Source organism: Fukomys damarensis, unplaced genomic scaffold, assembly GCF_012274545.1.
Source record: "Fukomys damarensis isolate Sample0158 unplaced genomic scaffold, DMR_v1.0_HiC HiC_scaffold_35, whole genome shotgun sequence".
Classification (NCBI taxonomy): Eukaryota; Metazoa; Chordata; class Mammalia; order Rodentia; family Bathyergidae; genus Fukomys; species Fukomys damarensis.
The window spans coordinates 18,379,305-18,401,771 of NW_022900947.1; the positions used below are offsets into that span (position 1 = coordinate 18,379,305).

The 22,467-nt window shown below is 41.4% G+C and overlaps 1 protein-coding gene across 4 annotated transcripts in view; it reads left to right on the forward strand.

Annotated features, from left to right (window-relative positions):
* The window catches only part of Zcchc4 (zinc finger CCHC-type containing 4), a 47,635-nt gene extending 31,724 nt beyond the window's left edge, over positions 1 to 15,911 (forward strand). For all 4 annotated transcript variants that reach the window (XM_010608484.2, XM_010608485.2, XM_010608486.1 and 1 more), the window contains 6 exons: positions 210 to 310; positions 7,883 to 8,004; positions 8,250 to 8,325; positions 10,382 to 10,433; positions 10,944 to 11,085; positions 14,344 to 15,911. In XM_010608484.2, the coding sequence (XP_010606786.1) occupies positions 210 to 310; positions 7,883 to 8,004; positions 8,250 to 8,325; positions 10,382 to 10,433; positions 10,944 to 11,085; positions 14,344 to 14,479 (629 nt within the window). In that variant the 3' untranslated portion in view covers positions 14,480 to 15,911. The remainder of the gene's footprint in view (positions 1 to 209; positions 311 to 7,882; positions 8,005 to 8,249; positions 8,326 to 10,381; positions 10,434 to 10,943; positions 11,086 to 14,343) is intronic.
* Positions 15,912 to 22,467: the final 6,556 nt, after the last annotated feature.

A 22,467-nucleotide genomic window follows, 5' to 3' on the forward strand; every position in this document is an offset into this window, starting at 1 on the left:
GTCCAGCCTCCTAAACTATACAGTGAGATCCGGTCTGAGGAAAAAAAAAAAAAAATTGGAATGGCAGTACACATTCTGTATGAGAGGTAGATGTATTGGATGACTGAAATTTCTACCAATACCAGAAATTTTTCAATTAAAGCTCTTTTTTTTCTTTAATATTAATTTTTTACTTTCTTTTCCTTTTGTTTTTTCTTGTGATCCATTAGATGACAGTCACCAAGAAATGCCCATTTTCTGGATTTTCCCCTACTTTTTTGAGGCCAGAATTTGTCAGTTTTTTCCAAGCTTCTCCATGCTGGATTACCAGGTATAGTAACTATTCTGTTTTCTGGTGTGTTTGGCGAATGACTGTTGTGCTTAAGTATTTGGGTAAGACATTGACTTTAGTAAATTAAAATAACTTCGAGCTGTGTTAAATGCTAAACTTACACCACACATAGCTTGGGCTTGTGGTCACTAAATGTCTGTAATCCATCAGAGGGCTCCTTAAAAAGGTAAATTTTCAAAAATACTTATTTATTTATTTATTTTTGGTACCGGGGATTGAACTCGGGTCCTTGCAGTTGTGAGGCAGATAGATGGCAGAACCACTGAGCTAAATCCCCGGCCCAAAAGGCAGATTTTTGAGCACCAAAGCGAACCTACTAAATCAAAGTCAGAGGATAAAGCCGAAAGCAAAGACATTTTCCCAAGCTTCCCCGGTGGTTCAGAAGCACGGCCAGGCATTACACTGGCTGACACGGTCTGCAGCAGGGACTCTGCAGTGCCAGGACCCTCAGCTCAGTGTCGCTCTTCCCTGCTCACGGTTATGGGACGCCATCGCTGTCACTGGTTGGTGGACCTCACTGCGCCACTCGGCAGATGCCAGGGACTCTAAAGAGGGGTGTGCCTGGGTTGTGGGGCGTCAGAGAAAGTTCCGATGGTGCTGTGAGTGCAAGTCCTGACCCAGCAGGAGTCACTGGAGTGAGTGGGCCCCTCCTGGTGGTGCAGCCTGTGGGGGTGTCCACGCCTTCAGTGAGAACAGGCGGGGGTCTACACCGGCACCCCTCAGGTCCTCGTTTCCTTGTCACCTTCTCTGTGTGTGACCAAGTGAGCACCGCCTCCCTCCTCTGTGTAGGGGCGTTTTCCTGTTCTGTATGATCAGCTGTCCTGACTACGGTCTTTCAGCTGTAGGACTGTACATGGCTTCACTAGTTTTTCCAAACTAGCACTTTGGCTCTAAGCTGCTTTTATTTTTTATGTTCTGGAGATTGAACCTGGGGCCTTCACATTGCGCTACATTCCCAGCTGTTTAAAAATCTTTATAAATTTTGAGACAGGGTCTCGCTAAATTGCCCAGTCAGGGCTTGAATTTTGGATCTTCCACCCCACCCAGCTTGTTCCTAATCTTTCTAGTCTTGTAAAGGCATATGCTGTGATGAAAATTATTTCAAAGTCTTGAAAGAAACAGTGTTGCCAAAAATGAAGGGATTTTACTGCAAACAGGAAGTATTATATATATGTGTGTGTATGTATATATATATATATATTTATTTATTTATTTTTTTGGTACCGGGGATTGAACTCAGAACCTTCTGCTCATGAGGCAGGTGCAGTGCCACTGAGCTAAACCCCTGGCCCGCATTTATTATAATTTTTAAGTACAGTATTCACTTCTGTTCAGTTTTATTTACTTTTGTAACTCTTCGCTGCTTTATTTTGATGCACCCACAGTACAGAACCTCTCAAGGTCACTTCTGTTCAGTTTTAAAAGCACTTTTTGTGTATTTATACTCACAGAAGACAATTATGAATTCTTTCTTCTCTAGGATTTTTATAAGAGTACGTTTATTGACCGACTGACTGACTGATTGACACATGGTCTTGCTTTATAGTCCATGCTGGCTTGGAACTCCCCATGTAGCCCAGGGCGGCCTCAAACTCAGGATCTCCTGTCTCGGCCTCTGAGTGCTGAGCTTATAGGTGTGTGCTACTACACCCAGCTTTGTAAAGGTACCTGTATAATCCTTATGCTTTTAATAATGTTAGTTGACTTCACTAAGGGGCTGTTTTATTATCCCCTTCTTTTTGGACTACAGTTTGCTTCTACATTTTAGGTACTTTGAATAACACTGCCATAAATCTTTTGCATATAATTTTCTCAGTTTACATAACTTTCTTAAAATAGATTTCCAAAACTGAGATTGCCTTCTTAAATTTAATGGACATTTTTATGGCTTTTGAGCCATATTAGCAGGCTTCATTCTAAGGGCATGCAGCACAAGCCATTTTCACTTGGACTTGAGCTCTGTTTCAGGCATAACCGTCACTCAGAGCTCTTCACCCTCCTTTTAGGGTATCCCATTTTTCTGGATTCTTGTCTGCGGATACTTCTAGAATTGATGTCTGTGACACAGTGATAGTTGACCTCCTCTAAAGACATTAGCTGAGTGAAAGGCCCCAGTTTCCAGCAGCACCTACTGCTGGGGCAGTGACTAGTGCAGTGCATGGCACGTAGTAAGTGCTCTGTGTGTGTGTCAAGTGCATAGTTAAATGGAAAAGAGCATGAACTCTAGAGTGCAAAGAATATGGGTTTCAGTCCTGGTCCATTGTTTAACCTCCATAAAGCTCTCACCTGTGAAGTGAGTATGAGAATAATAATACCTGTCTCATGAGATGATGTGCTTAATCTATGCAAGTATGCAACACAGGGCATTATCATTCAGAGTCCCAGAATGGGGACAAAATTTCCTCGGGCCCCTTCTTGGTATAACATCTGAGACATTGAAGTTAGATATCACGGGGTCCCTCGGAAGACTGCTGTGTCCTTGTCTAGGGACGCACTTTTACTGTGTGCCAGGATGTGAAAGGGTGAGTGAGGGGCAGAGAAGGCAGAGCCTTACACAGTCCACGGAAGAGGCCAAGGCTAAGGCCCAGCAGCCACCTGCAGTCGCGCACTATGTGGGAGGAACGGTTGGGAGCCATAACTGCAAGGCCCAGCCTTTTGGAAGGAATTACACAATTCATTGTATGGGTGAAAAAGTGTTCTGGTAGACTGTGTGTACCTGATGATGAAAGCCAGCCTTTGAAAAGAAAAATGGGAAAAAATGTTCAAAATAAAGCAAACCTGTTTTTCCTGATTCCTCTCAAAGGTAAGAACAGTTCTGCCTGCTAGCACTCACCAGTCCCACTACAGCTCCTGAATGCTTATTAGCCATATTTGCTGTCCTTCCCCTTGATCATTTTTGTCTTCTTTATTTTTTGAAAATGTCTTTGGACTGTTGTTGTTATTATTCCTTTCTGAACCTTGCTTTCTTCCCTTTCCTTCTTTTGTTACTTTAATTTCATTTTCTACCGTTTTCTTTGATGTTAGCCTTCATCAAATGAAAAAATTTGAAAGTCTCCTCTCCTCCTTCACAGATCTTTTTCCGTAGTCCTTGATTAGGCTTTTTTCCTGACATCAAGCCCCTCATCCACAATGCAGTAAAACAAAAAACAAAAAAACCCAAAGTCATGAAATTATTTTTTGAAAATACTTTTCAAATAAAAAGTAGGCAGAAATACTGCAGATCTTCATAAAATATAAATTATGTAGACTCTTCAGTGATAAAGCACTAAAGTACAGAATAAAGTAGTTATCAGAGGCCTAAGAATCCATGAATTTTACGAAGGCCAGATTAGAATGGGAAGATGCGATAATGAAAAGAAATTATGATTTAGAGTCAGAAGTTGTTTGAGTCTTACCACTGCCTTTTAGCAGCTGTTTAATCTTGGGGAATTTACTTAGTCTTTCCAGACTCCATTCCCTACCTTTAAAAATAAAATGACTAAACCAGAAAGAGACTGGTGGCAGACAAGTTTCCCTCTTAGTGCTAAGCCCGAGAAATTGGTGGTGATGTTAGTGAATTCACTGAGAATCCTAGGGGAAAAAGGCAGAGGAAAGTGACTGGGCCGTTGTGTCTGCCGCAGGGGCAGGGAGCGGTGGCCTTCGTGTCCTGTAGTTACCACGTCTGAAGCTATACAGCTCTCCTCCCTTAAACACGCTGTCCTCTGTTGCTTCTGCTTAACATGGACTGCTTGTCTAGAATGTTGGAAGTAGAGCTTTCGTCTGAGCGATCCTGCTGAAAAATCAGCCTGTATAGGGAACTTTTTCAGGGTTAGTTCCATGGTCAGAAAAGGAAATATTTGGATAGGCATTTATGGGAAATTATTGTGTAATACATTAAAGATGGCAACCAGAATTCTTTAAACTTAAAATTGAGGGTTTTGAAAAAGATAAGAGTTTAAATAAGAAATAACTGGGAAATTTAAATAAAAGGTTACCTAGGATATGTGGGATAAGCTGGTTGTTGGAGCACTTGGGCCCTTTGTGTGCACTGAAATTCAACAGCGCAGTTCATAGAGAGCTGTCAGGTGCTAGTGCTCAGTCTCGTTTAATCTTTGTGCCCTGGCACGATGCCTGGAACATAGTAGGTACAAAACATATTTGCTGACTTGGATATCTTAGTTCTTCCAGTGACTGGTTTCAGTCTCATGCTACAGAAAATGTTTGTGTATAGATCAAATTAAAAGTTAGGAATTGCAGAGATTTTGTGCTTTCCCTCATTTCTATACAGTACTTCATCACATTAATCAGCTCCTTGGGAGAAATTTTCTATCTGAAAATGCCTCTCATCATCATTGTGAGTGAAATGTCAGGGATAATGATGGGAAAATGGTGTATCAGCTCTACCACTGGTGATATGCAATTTGCAAAATTGTGTTTGCTTTACAGCACTTCCACAGGAGGTTTATTTGTGTGGGTGAAGCTATGAAATACGGATGTATGTTAGAGGTACATTAATTGACTCTAGCAGCATGCATTTTACATACCATATGTTTATAGTTAATTAGCACAACAAACCCGCATTTAAAAATAATAATAATCTCTATTAGGTTATGCAAAATCAAGCAATCAGCCACCTTCGTGACATAACATTCTTCGGCTCCTTGGGTAACCATAAAGAAATTGTTCTCCTCCCCTCTCCCATCTGCTATCTTTAATATCGCATAGAATATTCCATGTATTAGAAATCTTCCTACAGTATTATTTTCCAACATACAAAAATCTCTGTAAGACTCTCATGGGAAGAATTTTTTTCCTTAGACTCAGAAATTTATATTCAAAATCTTTGTTGAATTTAATAAGGGTCCATGTAGTTATTTGAGTACTCAAAGGAGCACATTAGCAAAAAATTAAGAATTTAAATCATTTTAAAAGAAAACTACTTAAGGTACTATTTCAAGGTGATTTTGAAGTAAAATCTATTTTTGTGTATTAGTCTCTCGTAGGTGTTCATAGGATTTTGAAAGTTGGAAAGAAACAGGTAACCTGGGCTAACTTCCCAGTGTCATAATCCTCTCCGCCTAATTCATGACAAGCCGTCATCTAGCTTCACTTCAATGCTTTCAGTGAGCAGAGTCCTACAGCCTTACAAGGCAACTCAATTTATTTAATAGCTCTAATCGTTAGAAAATTTTCTCATATTGAGATAAAATATGCTCCCCATTAACTTCTAACCATTGGTCCTAGTTCTGTTCTTTGAGGCAATAAAGGATAAGCCCAATTTCTATTCTATTCGACACCCCTTCAGTTATAAAATAGCTGTCAGTTCCTCCCAGTCGTCTCTTTTCTGAATAAACATCCTCAATTTGTTCCACTGGAAATCCTATTCATTCCCATTATTTTCAGTAGAGATGAGCTGGTTTTATCGGTGTCTCTCTCAAAATGGGACTGAACATTTGCAGGGTGCAAATGTGGTCTCGCAGGAGCCCTCCTGACTGGGACAGTGCACATGCGTGCGTAGAGCTGCCCGGGAGCCCGCAGCTTCTGCCTTGGAGTCAGGCTGTGCGCTCACTGTGCAGCTGGAAATCTCTGTGTCTCTGCGTGCTGTCCTCTGGCCCTCATCCAGTGCGTAGTTCCCCACAGCTGAAGCTTATGACCCAGCCTTCCTCAGTGTGTTCCCCAGTAGATCTGGTGTGTATTCACATTAAACCCAGTGGCGCCTTGGAGAGACTGGGGAATCCACCATCAAAGACCTCTCTCCCAGGTTCTTACATTTTTGTGGTTTCACTTATTAAATAGCCAGCTTGCGGGCCAGTTGTGTTGTAAGCTTCTAGGTTCTTGCTCAGAACTGAAGCATGTCATTCCTCCTCGTTGGAAAGTTGAGATCTGCGTGGAGTGAGCCCACACAGCTCCTGGTATTCTTGTGGATGAGCTAAAGCAGTGGTTCTCCAACTTGAGTGTGCCAGGAGGCCATGTTAACATGCTGCCAGCCTGTTTCAAATTGATGAGGCCAGGGGATGGGGGGAGGATCTGCATTTCTGACATCCCAGGTGAGGCTGGTGTTGCCAGCCCACTCGGAGAGTTGCTGATCTAAGGGTGGAGTTAGTGGCCAGGTGGGTTCCTAGCAGAGCCAGAGCCAAACAGAATGTGTGGATGGGGCAGGGGGGCAAGATGCTAATAGAGATTGGGCTATTAGCTCCAGTGTACTTTCAAGATACTGGGCTAAAACGGTGAGATAGGGATCTTGAAGGTTGGAATAGTCATTGTAGGAGTGCAACTGCAGGGGGCGGGCACCCCTCCTCTCCAACTTCCTACCATACCCCGGGCCTGGACTTGGTGACTTACATACATCGTCCCATGTAGTCTCACAGCAGCTTAAGGTAGGAGCCAGCAGCCTCTTCGTACGGGTGTGAGACATGTAAACTTGCTTAAGGTCACTAACCAGTGAGTGGCAGCACCACAGTCTGGCCCCAACCCTGTGCTCTGCCTGAATGAGAGAGGACACATAGTGGACAGCCAGTCTGAGGCTGCATTAGACCTGTTGAGCTGAAGGCACACTTCACACACACAGGAGCGTCTCAGCGAAGCTCACACACATCGGCGGGGTGTATTTTAAATGCTGATAACGCCTACATGTGTGTGTGTGTGTGTGTGTGTGTGTGTGTGTGTGTGTGTGTGTGTGTGTGTGTGTGTGTGTGTGTGTGTGTGTGTGTGTGTGTGTGTGTGTGTGTGTGTGTGTGTGTGTGTGTGTGTGTGTGTGTGTGTGTGTGTGTGTGTAGTACTGGGGATTGAACCTGGGGCTACCCTGCCCCTTTTTTATTTCATATTTTGAGAGACTCATTAAGTTGCCCACATTGGCCTCAACCTGGTGAACTTCCTGGTTCATCCTCCGAGTAGCTAGGCTTATGGACATGCATCATTGTGCCTCGCCTAAAACCTAAATTCTTAACTATGTAATAGAGTATCTTATAAGGTCTGTTGTATTGGATGAAAATTAGAAGCCTTCCCTTGATAGCAGATAACACATATTTATCATAACAACTTGTACCTTTCTTATATGAAATTTCATGCCATAGAGGCTTCTCTGAGTCTGTTAATTAATAAGTAAGCTCTTGCTTTTAAGTGTTTATTATTAAATACTTTCATTTAATGTGCATCTTGGCATCAGCTTCTTTAATATATTAGTCACTTTTCATTGCTGGGATAGAATCCCTGAGATGGACAACTTCAAGGAGAGCAGAGGTTTACTTTGGCTCACGGTTCCAGAGGTTTCAGTCCATGATCTTCTGGCTCTAAGGCAGAAACTTCGTGGAAGGGCCTGGCAGAAGAAAGCTGCTGAGGGCGGCCAGGAGGCAAGTGAGCTAGGAAAACCAGAGAGGAAGGGGCTGGGGATCAGATGTAGTCCCCAAGGTTACCCCCCCGACCCCCTCTATATATCCAGATGTGTGCTCTACAGATGTCCTAGGTGGCTCTCATGCTTCTCAAAATTAACCATTATGTTCATTTATTGGCTAAAGACACTTAGTGAATGGCTTACTTGAGTAAATTTTCTTTTTACTTTTTTTAACTTTCTAGGTAGATTATGATAACCATGCACTTTATAAACATGGAAAGACCGGTCGAAAACAGTCTCCTGTGCGTATATTTACCAACATTCCACCCAACAAAATAATCCTTCCTACTGAAGAAGGATACAGGTAAGATCACAGTAGGACTTAGAAATTCACAAGTCACCCAATATACAGTTACATATATGTAACTGTAAAGTGCTTTCAATATGAATCATCTAGTTCGAGTATTTTTAAATTTAGTCCATAATATCATATGGAGTTGAATTCTGATTATATCTGGATTTTGGAACAAGTGTCTTATAAACGTGTCTGCTCTGTTAGACTCCATAAATACTGTATATGCTGCTGATTTTGCTGTCTTTCCTCTTTAGATTTTGCCCTCTGTGTCAACGGTATGTTTCTCTTGAAAATCAACACTGTGAACACTGTAATTCTTGCACATCCAAGGTAGAGCTTTCTTGTCTAGTGCATTTTTAAATATATTAGTTATATTTTAGTGTACTAGTGCTCACTACTTTTTTTTGTGCTCACTACTTTTTAAAACTTTCTTCTACTACAGTTTGTGTTAATATGTATTACCATCACTAAATATACTTTAATATAACAGTATTTTATTTCTAATTATAGAGTACAGCAGGCTTGTTAAAGGGCTTGCTTCCTTCATCATCATCAACAGTTCCTTGAATTCATTTTCATGTGGTACTGTATGACTGCTAAAATTAGGAGTGTTTCAAATAAGGCACTAAATGAGTGCTAAATTTATATCCCTATTGAGGGTAAAATTACTGTGTTTTAAATAAGGCATTGAACTATTTAGATACCATCACTGTTCTAATGAAGTAAAAATTAATAATATGTGCCATGTGCTTTTTTGTGTGCCAGGCCCTTTGCTAAGCGTTGTACGTGGATTAACTCAGTCCTCACAGTAGCCTTGTGAAGTAAGATCCAGTTACTCCTTGCTTTTTCACAGATGAGGAGGGACTCAATGGGACAAACCTATTTATTTAGCTATTATTTTTTCCTAATAAACTTTAGATATAGAAACAGTTTTAGGTTCAAGCAAGGTTGAGGGAAGGTGCAGAGATTCCCCGCCTCCCCCTGCATTGTCTCCCCTGCGTGAACACTGTGCTGGACTCCACATTCATTACCGTTGGTGACCTCCATGGACACATTGTCAACACTCAGAGTCCTTGGTTTCCATTCAGGTTCACGCTTGGTGTTGCTGGACTTGCACCCACTACATAGTGCCATAGTGTTTTTTGTGTTCCCTAAAACTCTGCTCTGCCTGTTCATGCTTACTGCCTTTCTACCCTCTAGCGAACGCTGATTGTCCGTGTAGCTTTGCCTTTTCCAGAAAGTCATGTGATTGGGATACCCAGTGTGTATGAGTCTGTTTCAGGTTAGCTTCTTTCACTTAGTCCTTTTTTTTTTTTTTTGCTTCATAGCTCATTCTTGTTAAGATATTCATTATCTGGATGGATCACAGTTTTTGTTTAGCTATTCACCTACTGGAGCATATCTTGGTTGCTTCCAAGCTTGGGCAATTACAAGTAAAACTTCTCCTATTCATTTTTCAGGAAGATAGGATGACCCTTAAGTTGCTTTGTTTATTTTAATGAAATCCAGTCAGAGAGCACATGTGGCGTTTAGTTTGGCTTTTAGACATAATTTGTTCTCCACAGAAAAGGCCATGTTTATGTAAATTTTAAAAAGCACATTTTTCATGATTATATAGTTTTATTATCATTTGTACTGGTTTTTACTCTAGCAACACTTTTCAGTATATGTTACCATTTAGTTTGGGAATAATCGATAGTGTTCCCAGAATGTATAATATATAAAATTGAGGAAAACAAAACTTTAGTTTTGGAGATACATATGTAGATGTGAAAGATAAATAAGCAGGGAAAGAGTGTCACAAACACCAGAATAAGTGTCACTGATGGGAAGGAGGACACTGATGGGAAGGCGACTTTCTAGGGCTGGTGGTGTCTGCTTTTTCACCTGGTGACTTCGTCAGTGCGTCTTTGTAATTTTCAGTACTGAGTCCTGTGTTCTTTGTGCTCTTCTAGGTGTTTTAGTTCAGTTTTTAAATTACTCAAGGAGGAACTGTAATCTCTCTTCTTCAATTACATAAAGCTCTCAAACACGAATTCATGAAGGATTGTGTAGTATAGACACATAAAATTCGGAATCATTAATTCCTTGAAATTTTCATTTGAGTCCTTTGTGTGCATTGGGTTGCTTGAACTGGAGTGGATTTTCAAGATCATTTAGATTAATCTCCTCGTTTCACAGTACAGCAATTGAAGCCCATCAAGGAGGCATTTGAGTTGAGTGGAGAAAGGCATAAATTAAAATCAAAGTATTTAATTGTGAAGCTCAGGAAAGGGAGAGATAAGAATGAATAATTTACATAGATTTTAATAAGACATTTTAATTTTTAATTGTAGAACTTGATTTTTAATAACAAATTAAACATAATTTAAAATTATTTTTGTAGGATGGCAGGAAATGGAAGCACTGCTTTCTCTGCAAAAAGTGTGTAAAGCCTTGTAAGTATTGAGAGTTGGCTAAGATCCTGTGAAAACATGTTTGAAGTTTTTCCTTCATCTAAATAGGATTTTTACTTATTTGCATTTACAAAGGAAAAATAATTAACGTATAGCCTTGCATTAACTTGTTGCTTTCTAATTTTCACTCTTACCAGCATGTACGTTCTGCCTTGCATAGGAGAAACACTGCTAATCGGTTTCAGTGTGACTCTTGACTTGACTATTTTAGTAGGACACTGCCCCCCAGCCAGCCTGCGTTGTGACAGTGGCTGTGTCAGCATGTGATGTCTTGGGGGAAGGGTTGGATTTGTTGCCTTGTAACTGAATGGAGTTATTGGTTTACCTGGGACTCTAAATAAATCACTTTGGTCTCTGTAGCAAAATTAAAACTAGCTATATTAGCCAGCTCTGGTGTTTGAAGCAAACACGATTCATGCATCCTACCTTAAAAGTTAATAGAATGAAAAATGGTACTAAATGATCTTTTAAAATTTAATTTTTATTTTACAGCCTGGATCCACTGTAGCATTTGCAGTCGATGTACTGTTGCAGATCATTCTTGTGAGGGCCCCAAAGACGGCTGCTTTATCTGTGGTGAATTGGGCCACAAACGCAGTTCCTGCTCTAACATTGGCACCCCAAAGAAAGCCAGGTGAGTTGAATTCTTTTATTTGCTTTTTAAAAAGCCTTTCTCAGAGCCAGGTGTGGTGGCGCAAGCCTGTAATCCCAGCACTGAGGCAGGAGGATGCTGTGAGTTCGAGACCAGCCTGGGCTACATAGTGAGTTCCAGGTCAGTCTCAACTACATAGTGAGACCCTGTCTCAAAAACAAAACAACAACAAAAAGACTTTTCCTGTGTCTACAAAAGTACACAGCCCTTGAAGGATGGAGACATGGACTGTCATTATTATTTATTATTCACATAGAGGAGGAAGGGATTATTTGCGGATTACCAGACAGGCAGATTTCATGTTACAAAGAAATTGAGATTAGGATAAAAATGTTGAACCATCACATGATTTGGGATTAAAAAAACACAGATTGATATTAAAGTCTAGTAACTTTTTATAATTACAGTTATTTTTTATTTATTTTCTTGGCCAGCGGGAAAAATTTTTTTTTCATTAAAGTCCAGCCACTTGAATTCTGCCTACTAATCTGTCACTTTCATAAATTAATTATTTACACTAAGTAATTGAATATAGAAGTGGAATTATAAAAATTAAATGAAAAGTCTTATTTATATTTATATTTTTCCTTAGAAATCTTCAAAAATAGAGTACAACCTAATAGACTTACTGGTCTAGGATAGTTGTGTTATTTACAGTGTCATTTTGGGGGAAAACAGGAGTTAGTAATAAGCTCAGCCTCTAGTTCTGTGATAAGACACAGGGACACTAAAGTTGCATTTGGTAGCCTCTTCATGGCTTACTAAATAGCTGGTCTGTTTGGTAATGACATATTGTTTTCTTTAGAGGAAATCGTCTAGTGTCTTTCAGTGTTAGATTCTATCAGGTTTTGTTTGCGTGCTTTTGGGGATAGGATCCTGCTGTGAAGCCCAAGATGGTCCTAATTTGAGGTCTTTTCTGCCTCAGCCTCGCAAGTGCTAGGATTACAGGCATGGGTCACCACACCTGGCTCAGATTTTATCAGTTTTAATTCCAATAGAAAAATCTTTTAAGATGTGGTATATTTGGTAATGTAAACAGCATTACTTTCTTCCTGTTAAGTTAGTGCTTTAAAAAACATTTTGATGATATTGATAAGGCAAGATTATTTTTTCTTTATAATACTAAAGAATAATTTTAATAGCCTCTTAGCATACATAGTATGAAAGATCTTTCAATATCATGCTTTTTACAGCTGTCTTATATTTTTGTTTTTCCCTTCGTTGTAATTTTCCTTTAGGTGTGGACTGGAATGATGCTAGCTCCCTCTTGTGGTGAAAGCTCACTTTACCAGTTATATAAATCCTACCCTTTAGAGGGCAAACACTAGGTCAATTTAATTGTAAGACAAAATAAAACAGTCAGTGATTTATATTCAATCAATTCATCAGAGTTCAAAGACTTTCTCTCTGGAAAGTTTTGTTTATTCACATTACAAATGAATATCTTTAAATATTTTCCTTCTGTTTTTGTTGACCTATCCCCAAGTGAAATCGGACTCACTTTTAGTCCTGCTTATGAGTGAATGAACTGAAATGAAATTTAAATTTCGTATACAAGTATACATGGATTCATTGATTTTCCTATTAGAGATTATACTTTACTTTGTTAAATTTGCTAAGTCATTACTTACCAGGAAGTTATCCTACCTACGTATTTATTTATTTATTTATTTTGGTACTGGGGATGGAACTTGGGCCCTTGCACTTGCGAGGCAGGCAGCGGCACCATTGAGCCAAATCCCAGGCTCTGTCCTACTTTTTAAAAAGGCTGAGGGGCTGGGGATTTAGCTCAGTGGTGCCGCTGCCTGCCTTGCAAGCACAAGGTCCTGAGTTCGATCTCCGGTTTAAACAACAACAAAAAAAAAAGCGGTGAAAGGAAGAAGTTTACATAAAAAGTACAACATAGTGTAAAGATAACAGTTTTATTTTACAGGTTATCCCAAGCCCCAGTGCAAAGTCTAAGTACAGAAAAGTGTAGTGTAAAGTTGGCAAATAAAATTCTGCATGGTGATTATATGAAGCTACTAGTAATAGCCAATATTTATTGAATGACTGCTATATGCTTGCATTTTGCATACCTAAAGCACTAACAATCGAGTACATAGTATTGGAGTGATTAAAAGCCTAGGTTCTCACATCAAGCTGGCCTGGCTACTTTCTCCCTGGATGATCATGGTACAGAACCTAACTTTCTTTACCCAAAAAAACAGCTGGTGGGGGCATTTGTGCTCAGTGTCCCACCTCCTTTAAGTCATTTCTGTGTTCCCAAGGCCTAGCACTATGCGGAGTGAACCGGAAGTGGGGCCGTGTCTGGCCCAGGAAAGGATCACATGCTGTTAAGGAAGCTCAGCTCCCAGCTCTGACCTGGGAAGACGGGAAGGGCCGGCTTGTTGGCTTATGGGGAGCCGTGGAGGTGCCCACGTGTGCCATCCCGCTCTTCACATCACAGTCAGTGACGTGACTGCCTGCTTGGAGCCCGTGAACGAGTGGAGCAGTCAGTGTCTTTCCCATCATAGGCGCATCTGTAACTCAGTTCAGCGAACACCAGAAAAAGGGATCTCACATCTGTTTGATGTCAGTGTAGTGATTTTAGAGGGCGAGGGCTTTCAGCCTGTTCATTTTGAAGCTGGGCTTCAAGAAAATAGGAACCACAAACGATAGACATTCTGTGTGGCACTTGTCAGGACCCTTAGATCTGCAGGGGAAAAGGATGATTAGCTACGGGGCTTATAAACTGGGCCCTTTCAATTGTGGTCAGGTGGGATTTTTTGTTTGTTTGATTTTTGGTGGGGTTTTTTCTTTTAATTATTTCATTTTAACGACCTTTGCCAACTGTCGCCTATATTATTCCTGCCCTATACACATGATGTGATTTGGGGTTTGGAGATTGATGTGCCTAATGGAGCAGTGGAGATCCAGCACTGCCCACCACTCCCCTGCCAAAAAAAACAGAGCCTGAAGCAAAACCATTGGTGTGGTTTTTTACCTCTGTGGTGTGTTTGTCCCAAATACTTTGTTCTAAATCAACCTTCTTTTATAGAAATGTCTTTTCTCAAACATTTTGCTTAGTCAGGCCTCTATTTCCTTGTTATGGTTATGATACTGAAGATTTGTGCTTACAGTACAGTAAATTCTTTCTCTTTTATTTTCTTATTTGGTTAGCTAGTTAATTAAACTTCAACATAATTACATAATTCACTGTGCTTATTCTATAAAATAATTTAGCACCTTATTTTTCAGAGCTGTCAGAAACCAGAAGCAAAGAAAACGTAGTAAGATGAAAATGGAGACCACTAAAGGACAATCCATGAATCATACATCTGTTACAAGGAAAAAGAAGAAGAGGGAAAGAGCCCATCAATATCTCTGCTCTTAAATGTCCAGTGACTTGAGAATAAGGAAGATTTATAGTCCAACCTTTGATGCCATTTTCTGCAAGTGCCACGCTGGACTTAAAGTCAGTTGCTTTCCTAGGTGGTGCCCCTTCCTAAGCTCAGCAACAGGCAGGTGGCATTTGCTCATTTGTAGTCCCCTCCTCTGCCTCTCTAGAGAGTGGGAATTTTCTTCATCAGCTGGTTTACCAGCTCTTTCTGCAGGCTTTTTATCATTCTCCTTAAGTCTGTCCCAGTCTTACTACCTTGGCTTCTTTTGTCTGAAAAATGGGCATAGATAGCACTTTCATTTGCAATGTCAGAAGAAAACGAAAATGGCAACCTATGAAGTTTGTTCACATTGAACACAAAAATATGTTAATTTTAGATACGAAGACATTTTGTTAAATACTAAGCAATGCTTTAAACCCCTCTTGCCTTCAAAGACTACAATCAACAATTCTTCCTAGATTGAATCTAAAGGCAGTGGAAAGAATTTTTACAAAGGCCCTCTAAAGATAGATAAATTGTAGTTATATTATATTAAATATTTATTTTTGCAGTTCTTATTGCCGTTGCCCTCTTGCTTGTATAGAATCCCTAAATGTCGGATGGATGAGACAGCAAGTTAGGACTTGCTCCGTTATCTTCAAATCCATGCTGTAATTTCGTCTGTAAAAATGAGTTGGTGACAGAAGCAGGATAGTGTCTGAAATTCTGTCCTGACAAACAAGTCGTGGCCGCATTGCCTTGGCCAACTCACTTCTTGTCTAGAAGCCCCGTTTCTCCACTGCTGTGATGAGAGTGCATCACAGCTACACTCAGGTCTGTTTGGATCTAAATGAGATGCACTGCCTGGCTCCTAGCTCTTCTGTGTCCTGGCTGGTGAGTCCTGTTGGCAGGGAAACACTGGCCCAGGCCTCTTGGTCAGGAGCACAGCACCAAACAGAGTGGTTTGAATTCCAAGACAAGCCCTGTACCTCCCGTTTCTCTGCCAGGTAGCTGACCTTGTCTCCTTAGGACTGAATAGTTTTGAAGGACTTGAATTTGCATAATAGCTTTCTCTTGTTCCCAAACAACTGCTGTAGAGCCAACGTGGAGGTGTCTTTCTGCTTGGGGTTAGCTGGAGCTCTGCGAGTGTTGCCCCCTATCTGGCATTTAAATTTCAGGTGAGCTGGGGCTATTTGATAATGTGATCCAGAACACATGGGCCAGATAATTAGGGGTGTGTTGTATATTAGGCAATATCAAAAGATTAATTAAGCTCTGAGGCTTGTAATAAAAATCAGAAAATGACACAGAATACTGAAGGATGGCCCAGATCAGCAGGGCCATGGTGTACATCTGGTGACATCAAAGGTGAAGTAAACTCTTGAGTCTTAAAAATAAAAAAATGGGGCCGGGGATTTAGCTCAGTGGTTCTGCTGCCTGCCTCACAACCCCAAGGTTGCGAATTCAATCCCTGGTACCACGAAAAACAAAAAAACAAAACAAAAATCAAAAATGAAGAAAATGTTTCTTTTCCCACTGTTTGATTTTTGTGTCTTTTTTTTTTGGTGGTTGGGATGAACCTCGGGCCATGCACATGTCAGACAAAGGCTCTGCCATGGAGCTGCACCCCAGCCCCTTCGTGTCCCCTGTGTTCCGTGGGTTGCTGTGATGATTGGAGAGGCAGGCCTGGAGGTGCTTAGGGGTAGGGAACTTCATAAGATCACTGTGAGTTCTCTCTGATTCAAGCCTGGAGTCTGTTGGCCAAACCACCTTGGACCCAATTGGGTATCAATCACGTCTGATTCAAGCCTGGAAAGAAACAGTGCCTAACTTATAGTGTTTACCCCATCCTGGTGAAATCTATTGAATTCTTCTTTAAAACTCAGTTATCTGATGGACCATGACTACTGAAAACTTGAGTCTTCATAGCCACGGTTGTTTTGGGTGTTTTTGTCTTTTTTTCTTTGCACAGGACTAGGAATTGAACCTAGGGCCTTGGCCCTGAGCTACATCCCATTCATTCATTCATCAGTTTTGAGACAGGTTCTTGCATTACCAGATTGCCTATTCTGAGCTCATACTGGTGATCCTCCTGCCTCAGCCTCCCACAGTGCTGAGATTACAGGCATATACGAACACCCCCAGCTCCAGTGGTTATTTTTATCTCTACATTCTTTGATTTTAAAATAACATCAATTGTAAAATATACTGTTGAATCTGGACACTGTGGCCCATGCCCAGCTACTTGGGAGGCTGAGGCAGAAAGATCCTTTTGTAGGGAAAGGGGGTCTGTAGGCAGGGAAAGAATAAAATAAGGGCCTTATTAAAAAATGAATAGAAAATCTTACTAAAAGCAGCTTTTGCTTCTGTAGTTAGATTCCAGTGATTAGAAAGACAAAGGTACTGCCTTGCAAGTGCAAGGTCCTGAGTTCCATCCCTGGTACCAAAATAAAAAAGACAAAGGTAAGGAGAGAAACCAGACCTGAAAAGTTGCCAGGTAATGCAGTTAACATAAGAATTTATTAGGAAGAGTTGACAATCAAAGCATGGATGAAGCCAGAAGCATGAAAGATCAGAGTAACCAGCCCCCCTTACCCACCTCCAATAAAATGCAAAGGAGACAAGGGGCAGCCACCTAAAAACTCTAGTTTATGAAGAGACCCCACCTCCACAGTTACACATACATACAGTCTCGGGACACTCACTGCATTAGGTGACTGACTAAACTGCTTATCTATCACAGAAGGGCAGGAAGGAATCAAACGGCCAGAAGAAACGCAGGCAAAGGTGCCTGAGTGGAAAGACAGCCAGAGAGCCAGCAGATTGTGACAGTCCAGGGCCCCACAGAGGGTAGGGGTCACTCATCCTGATAAAAGGAACCTGAGGACAAAACCCACAGTGCCCCTACTCTTCAGAGTAGCTATCTGTCCCACCCCACCCCTTCAAGTAAATCTTCCTTTATTTTAAACTCTGCTTTTAATTCATTACTGGTGCTGAGTTTCCAGTGCCAGCCACAGACAGCAGGGCAGTGGTGCCTGTTACCTCTGGGCACAACACACCGGAGTTTGAAGCCAGTTTGGGCAACATAGTAAGACCCCCTGTCTCAAAAAGAAAAAAAGAATGCACCATTGATTTTATAGCTGGCCAGGGCGACAAAAGAAATACTATTTCATTGTGCAAAATTTTTACATTTTCTGACTTTAGGAATACTGAAATACAGAAAAAAACGTATCTTAGAATTGAAATAGTCAGGAGTGGTGTACCTTAAAACTGTGTTGCCTGGGGCCGGCGATTTAGCTCAGTGGTTCTCCTGCCTGCCTTGCAGGTACTGATCCCCAGTACCAAAAAAATACATATATATTGCCTTCCTAGAAAACTAAAAATAGTTTCGTGATTGTGTCCTAGATGTGAATTGCTGGGGTTACAGGTTTACATCACCATACCTGGCACTGTTCCTTGCTTATGTTAGAAAATTAGTGAGACACAGAGTATTTTGTAGGTCCCAATGATCATATTTTAGGATTTTTTTTTTCTTCATTAGTACTGTACTTTTATCTCCAGTACAGTAAGTCCCCAATTTAAGAACGAGTTCTGTTCTGGAAGAATTATGTGTAAGTCAGACCTGTTTGTAAGCTGACAAAGTGAGCCTTATACATTACACCTATGAAAGTTCACAACTCTAATGTCTGTAAGTTGGGTACTTACTGTACCCACCACCCCCACTTTTTGTGGTGCTAGGAATTAAACCCAGAGCCTTCACCCTGAGCTATGTTCCCAGCCCTTTTTAATTTTTAGACAGTGTCTTGTTAAGTGGCCCAGGCTGGGTTCAAACTTGTGATCTGCCTTAACCTCCCAGAATTCTGGGATTTGGGCTGTGCCCCATTCGTTTCCTCCTGTACTACACCACCTGTTTGGAATGTGTCCCTCCCTCCTGTCATTTTTTGAAATCTTAGAGGGTCTTCAGACTGTAGGCCAGGTTCTATTCATTTCTGAGAAGTCTTCTATAAGTCCAGATGCTACCCCACCATGTTCTACAGCACATTTGAGGCATGCAAGTTTACACAGTATTTTATGACATCCACAGATTTTGTTCCTCTGAAAGATTTAAGATTCTCAGGGTCAGTACCATTTTATCCATTCTTACATCTTTTGTACCTTGTAGATTCTCCATAAAATTCTGAGTTTTCTAGAAGCAGGTGATAGGTATGCCTGAGATACGGAGTGGAGTGCACTTGCGTTTGTCTGCTCCTTCTAAAGACTGAAGAAAGGAAAATGGACTTACAAGGTATTGGGAGAGGCCTGTCCTACACGGAGGCTCTGAGTGTGGCAACTGAACCCAGGGCTTTGCACATGCTGGGCAAATGCTCTTAACACTGACCTACACCCCCAGCTCATTTTATAAATTTTGAGACTAGGTCTTGCTAAGTTGCCCAGGTCAGCCTTGAATTTACCACCCTGTTGCCTCCGCTTTCTGCATAGCTGAAATTACAGAGGTGTGCCACTGTACCAGCTCTGTCTATACTACGTGATGGACTAGGCTCAGGGCCTGATGCACTCTAAGCAAGCACTCTACCACTGAGCCGTATCTCCCCTCCAGTGCCTTGTCTCTGAATTTCTTTCCTAGAACAGCAATTGAAGTGGTTGTGGGAAAAAGGCAAAAATAGCAAATCCATGTAATTTAGCCTTATTCTGCCAACATGGGACATTTCCCATCTTGTAAAATAGGCTCATACTTAAAAGCTGTCCCCTATAGTATTTGTGATTGTTACAGTGAACATTGTGATTGCTTCAGCAACATCGTTCCAGCCCTCTTCATCATTAGCCTATCCTGAGACTCGGAGAGGAGTGAGGGGGTGACCTACATGCTCTAGCACTTGAGGAAGATTTTTTATCAGCCTAAACCAATCAGCGTAAGTCTTTCCATTTACCAGTGATTGATAGGCTTGTGATTGGGGTAATCTAATTACACTGAAGCTCAAGGTTTTTGTCTCCTAGTTTTGTCTCATTCTCTTGATAAGTAAGCATATAGCTCTAGTCTTTAGTCTTCCAATGGCCACATGAGCAGCCAGCCTTGTGATGATGCTGGATCCAGCCTATCCTGAATTCCTTCCTACTGCTGCTCTTTTAATGTACATAAGCTAATATATATACATTATAGTTACTGTGTTGTTTTGTTTTTTTCATTGTTAGGGATGGAACCCATGCCCTGACTGATGCTAGACAGATAGTTTACCATTGAATTATACCACCAGCCTTCCTGCTTTTGCCAGATTGAGTCAAGTTTTTTGTGTGCCCAATGAATGTAAATATGGTAGAACAGATGTCCTAACATCAATTATTACATTTATGTTTACTAATTTGCATATTTTGTATGCTTTATTCATTTCATAACTTTAGAATAACAGCCTTTCAATGGCCTGGATTAGTCACTGTTACAGTTTAAATCTAGTGTCACCCAAGAGTCGTTTTCAGAACTGGGGCCTGGTTTAAGGGGGAGGTTCACTAGGGATGAAAGGTGTATTCTTGGCCCCAGATTCTCCCTTCTTTGCTTCCTGGCTGCTATGGATCGAGCAGCTTTCTTCTACCATGCCATTGTGCCTTGGAGCCAACTGACCATGGACTGAACCCGTCGAAATAAACAACTTTAAGTTGTGGGTATCAAGTATTCTGCCCTAGTGACTGGGAAGTGACATACAGAAAGTTGGTACCAAAGAAGTGGAGTGACTGAAGTGACTGTTCATTACCATGTGATTTAGAAGCCTTAGGAAGTGATTTTTGGGAGGAATTTGGAAAAATTTGGAGATGGGGCTGGGGATTCAGCTCAGTGGTTCTGGCGACTGTCTCACAATTGTAAGGACTGAGTTCGATCCCAGTACCAAAAACTAAATAAATAAATTTGGAGATGTTAGCTAGCGAAGCCCTAGAATTCTGTAAGACAAGCTTGATTAATGGTTCTGGTGGAGCTTAGGAGACCAGAATGCTAATAGAAATGTGGACAGTAAAGGCCAGGCTTGGGGTGGGGTTGGGGTTCAAGTAGGAATGAGGATTATGTTGGAAACTTGACTAGAGGCCATATTTGTTTCATGCTGGCAAAGAATTTGTCTACTTTTTGCCCATGTCTTAAGATTTTATGTGAGGCTGAATTTAAAGGTAGTGGACTGATTTATCTGGTGGAGGACATTTCAAGGTAGCCCAGTATCCAGGCTGTGACATGGGTATTGCTGACTGCTTTTAGCCTGGTCTGTAGTTAGAATCAGGAGCAGAAACATCAGAGCAGAATGATTTGAAAAATTTGCAGCTTGGCCAGAAAGGAAAGTTGGGGCTGCAAAGTTGGGGCTAAGAAGAAGCTGAAAAGATTAACATTTTTAAAGAGCCAAGGACTTTGCATCAAGACAGTAGGAAAGATTCCTTGAGGGAATATTAGGAAATGGCCAGATCCCACCTATCACAGGGTTGTGTATCCCTGAATTGAGCCATCTAGCCACTCCGAGGAAGCTGCAGTCATGGTCATAGGGGACTGGCTATTCTTGAGCTGGAGGTATACCTTGCCATCCACATGGTGCTGGTTTTTCAGCTATGCCAAATTCAAGCGTTGTGGGATCATGGAGGCTTCCACTCACGGGTCCTGAATAACCCATGAATCAGTGTGATGCTGTCACATTCTCCCTTCCCTCCCAACTCATCCGGACCTATTTGGCCCTCCAAGATCCAGTCCCATAACGTTACAGTGTAAATGTACTAAACTGTAGCCACTGGCCCAAGCTAGTGGTGATTATAGAAACAACCTTGTAGCTAAAAGTTATTTCTATAAATGTAGTGCTTTTACCCTTCCCCAACATTAGGAGGAGGATATAAAATGCATAGAATTATGTAGTCTTTATTTTGTTTGCTCACCCCTCTCCCATATGTATGGAATATATATATGGATATATATATATATATATATATATACACACACACACACACACACACACAGAGAGAGAGAGAGAGAGAGAGAGAGAGAGAGATAAATATGTATCTTCTGCCCTTCCCTACTTGAAAAATACTGCTGCCAGTTCCCAGGCCATCTCCTTTCCTCGATTCTGTTCCACAGATGCACAAGTGAGCCAGTTTGACAACACTGTATTTTTCTCAGGATGGGGAAAGCAAATCAAAAGTGGGTAAAACAAAATCTTTATAGGGCAGAGGGGCAAATAAAGACTGACACTATGTGTTAGTAGCTCTTTCCTGTGGCCACTTTGGGTCATTTCTAGTTGTGGTCTCCACTGCCCCCCCAAGCAAAGGACAAAGCTATGTGCAGCACGGGCAAAGAAAACACAGTTTGCCTGAGAAGGAGCAAGGTGAGATAGATAGAAAGTCAAGTGCAGAGATGGAACGGTGCGTGAAAGTAAGCAACTGCTTGAACATTTGTTACTGAGCAAATGAATCTATCTCGGTCACCTACTTCTCAGAAGCCAGGTTCAGAGAGGGTAGGAAGATAGGACCCAATGAAAGGCGCCAGTCCTGCCACCTGTTTACCTTCTGAGCCGGAAATGAGGGACGGCTTATGCCTTCTATGTGGGATAGCAAGTCAAGCATCCGGAGGGTGGTTCTCTTCGCGGAATGTAGCCATGGGACTGCTGAACATGTTCTCACGCTTACGTGTGCTCTATATAAAGGGGCCGCAGATGGGTTCTGATTTACACACTGTCCGCCAGGCTGGGAGCCTCGTGGGCAGAATCCTCGTCGCGCGCATCTATGTGGCCCTCATCCTCCCACGTAGTAAAAGCTCAGCCCGCTATAAGATGAATCCAGCCTGAGTCCTCAGTCCTCTATTACACTGGGGCTGCTACTACCAGTAAAAGTTGTGAGGTGCACATTTAAATGGGATTTGGAATCAGCAGTATTTGCCTATGTCAGGAAAGTTTTAAACAGCACCCCCTAACTTGGCTGCAAATTGGAAGCACATAAGAGTTTGGTATTAATTCTCTCTTAATTGCCTGGACAGGATTTTTTTTTTTTT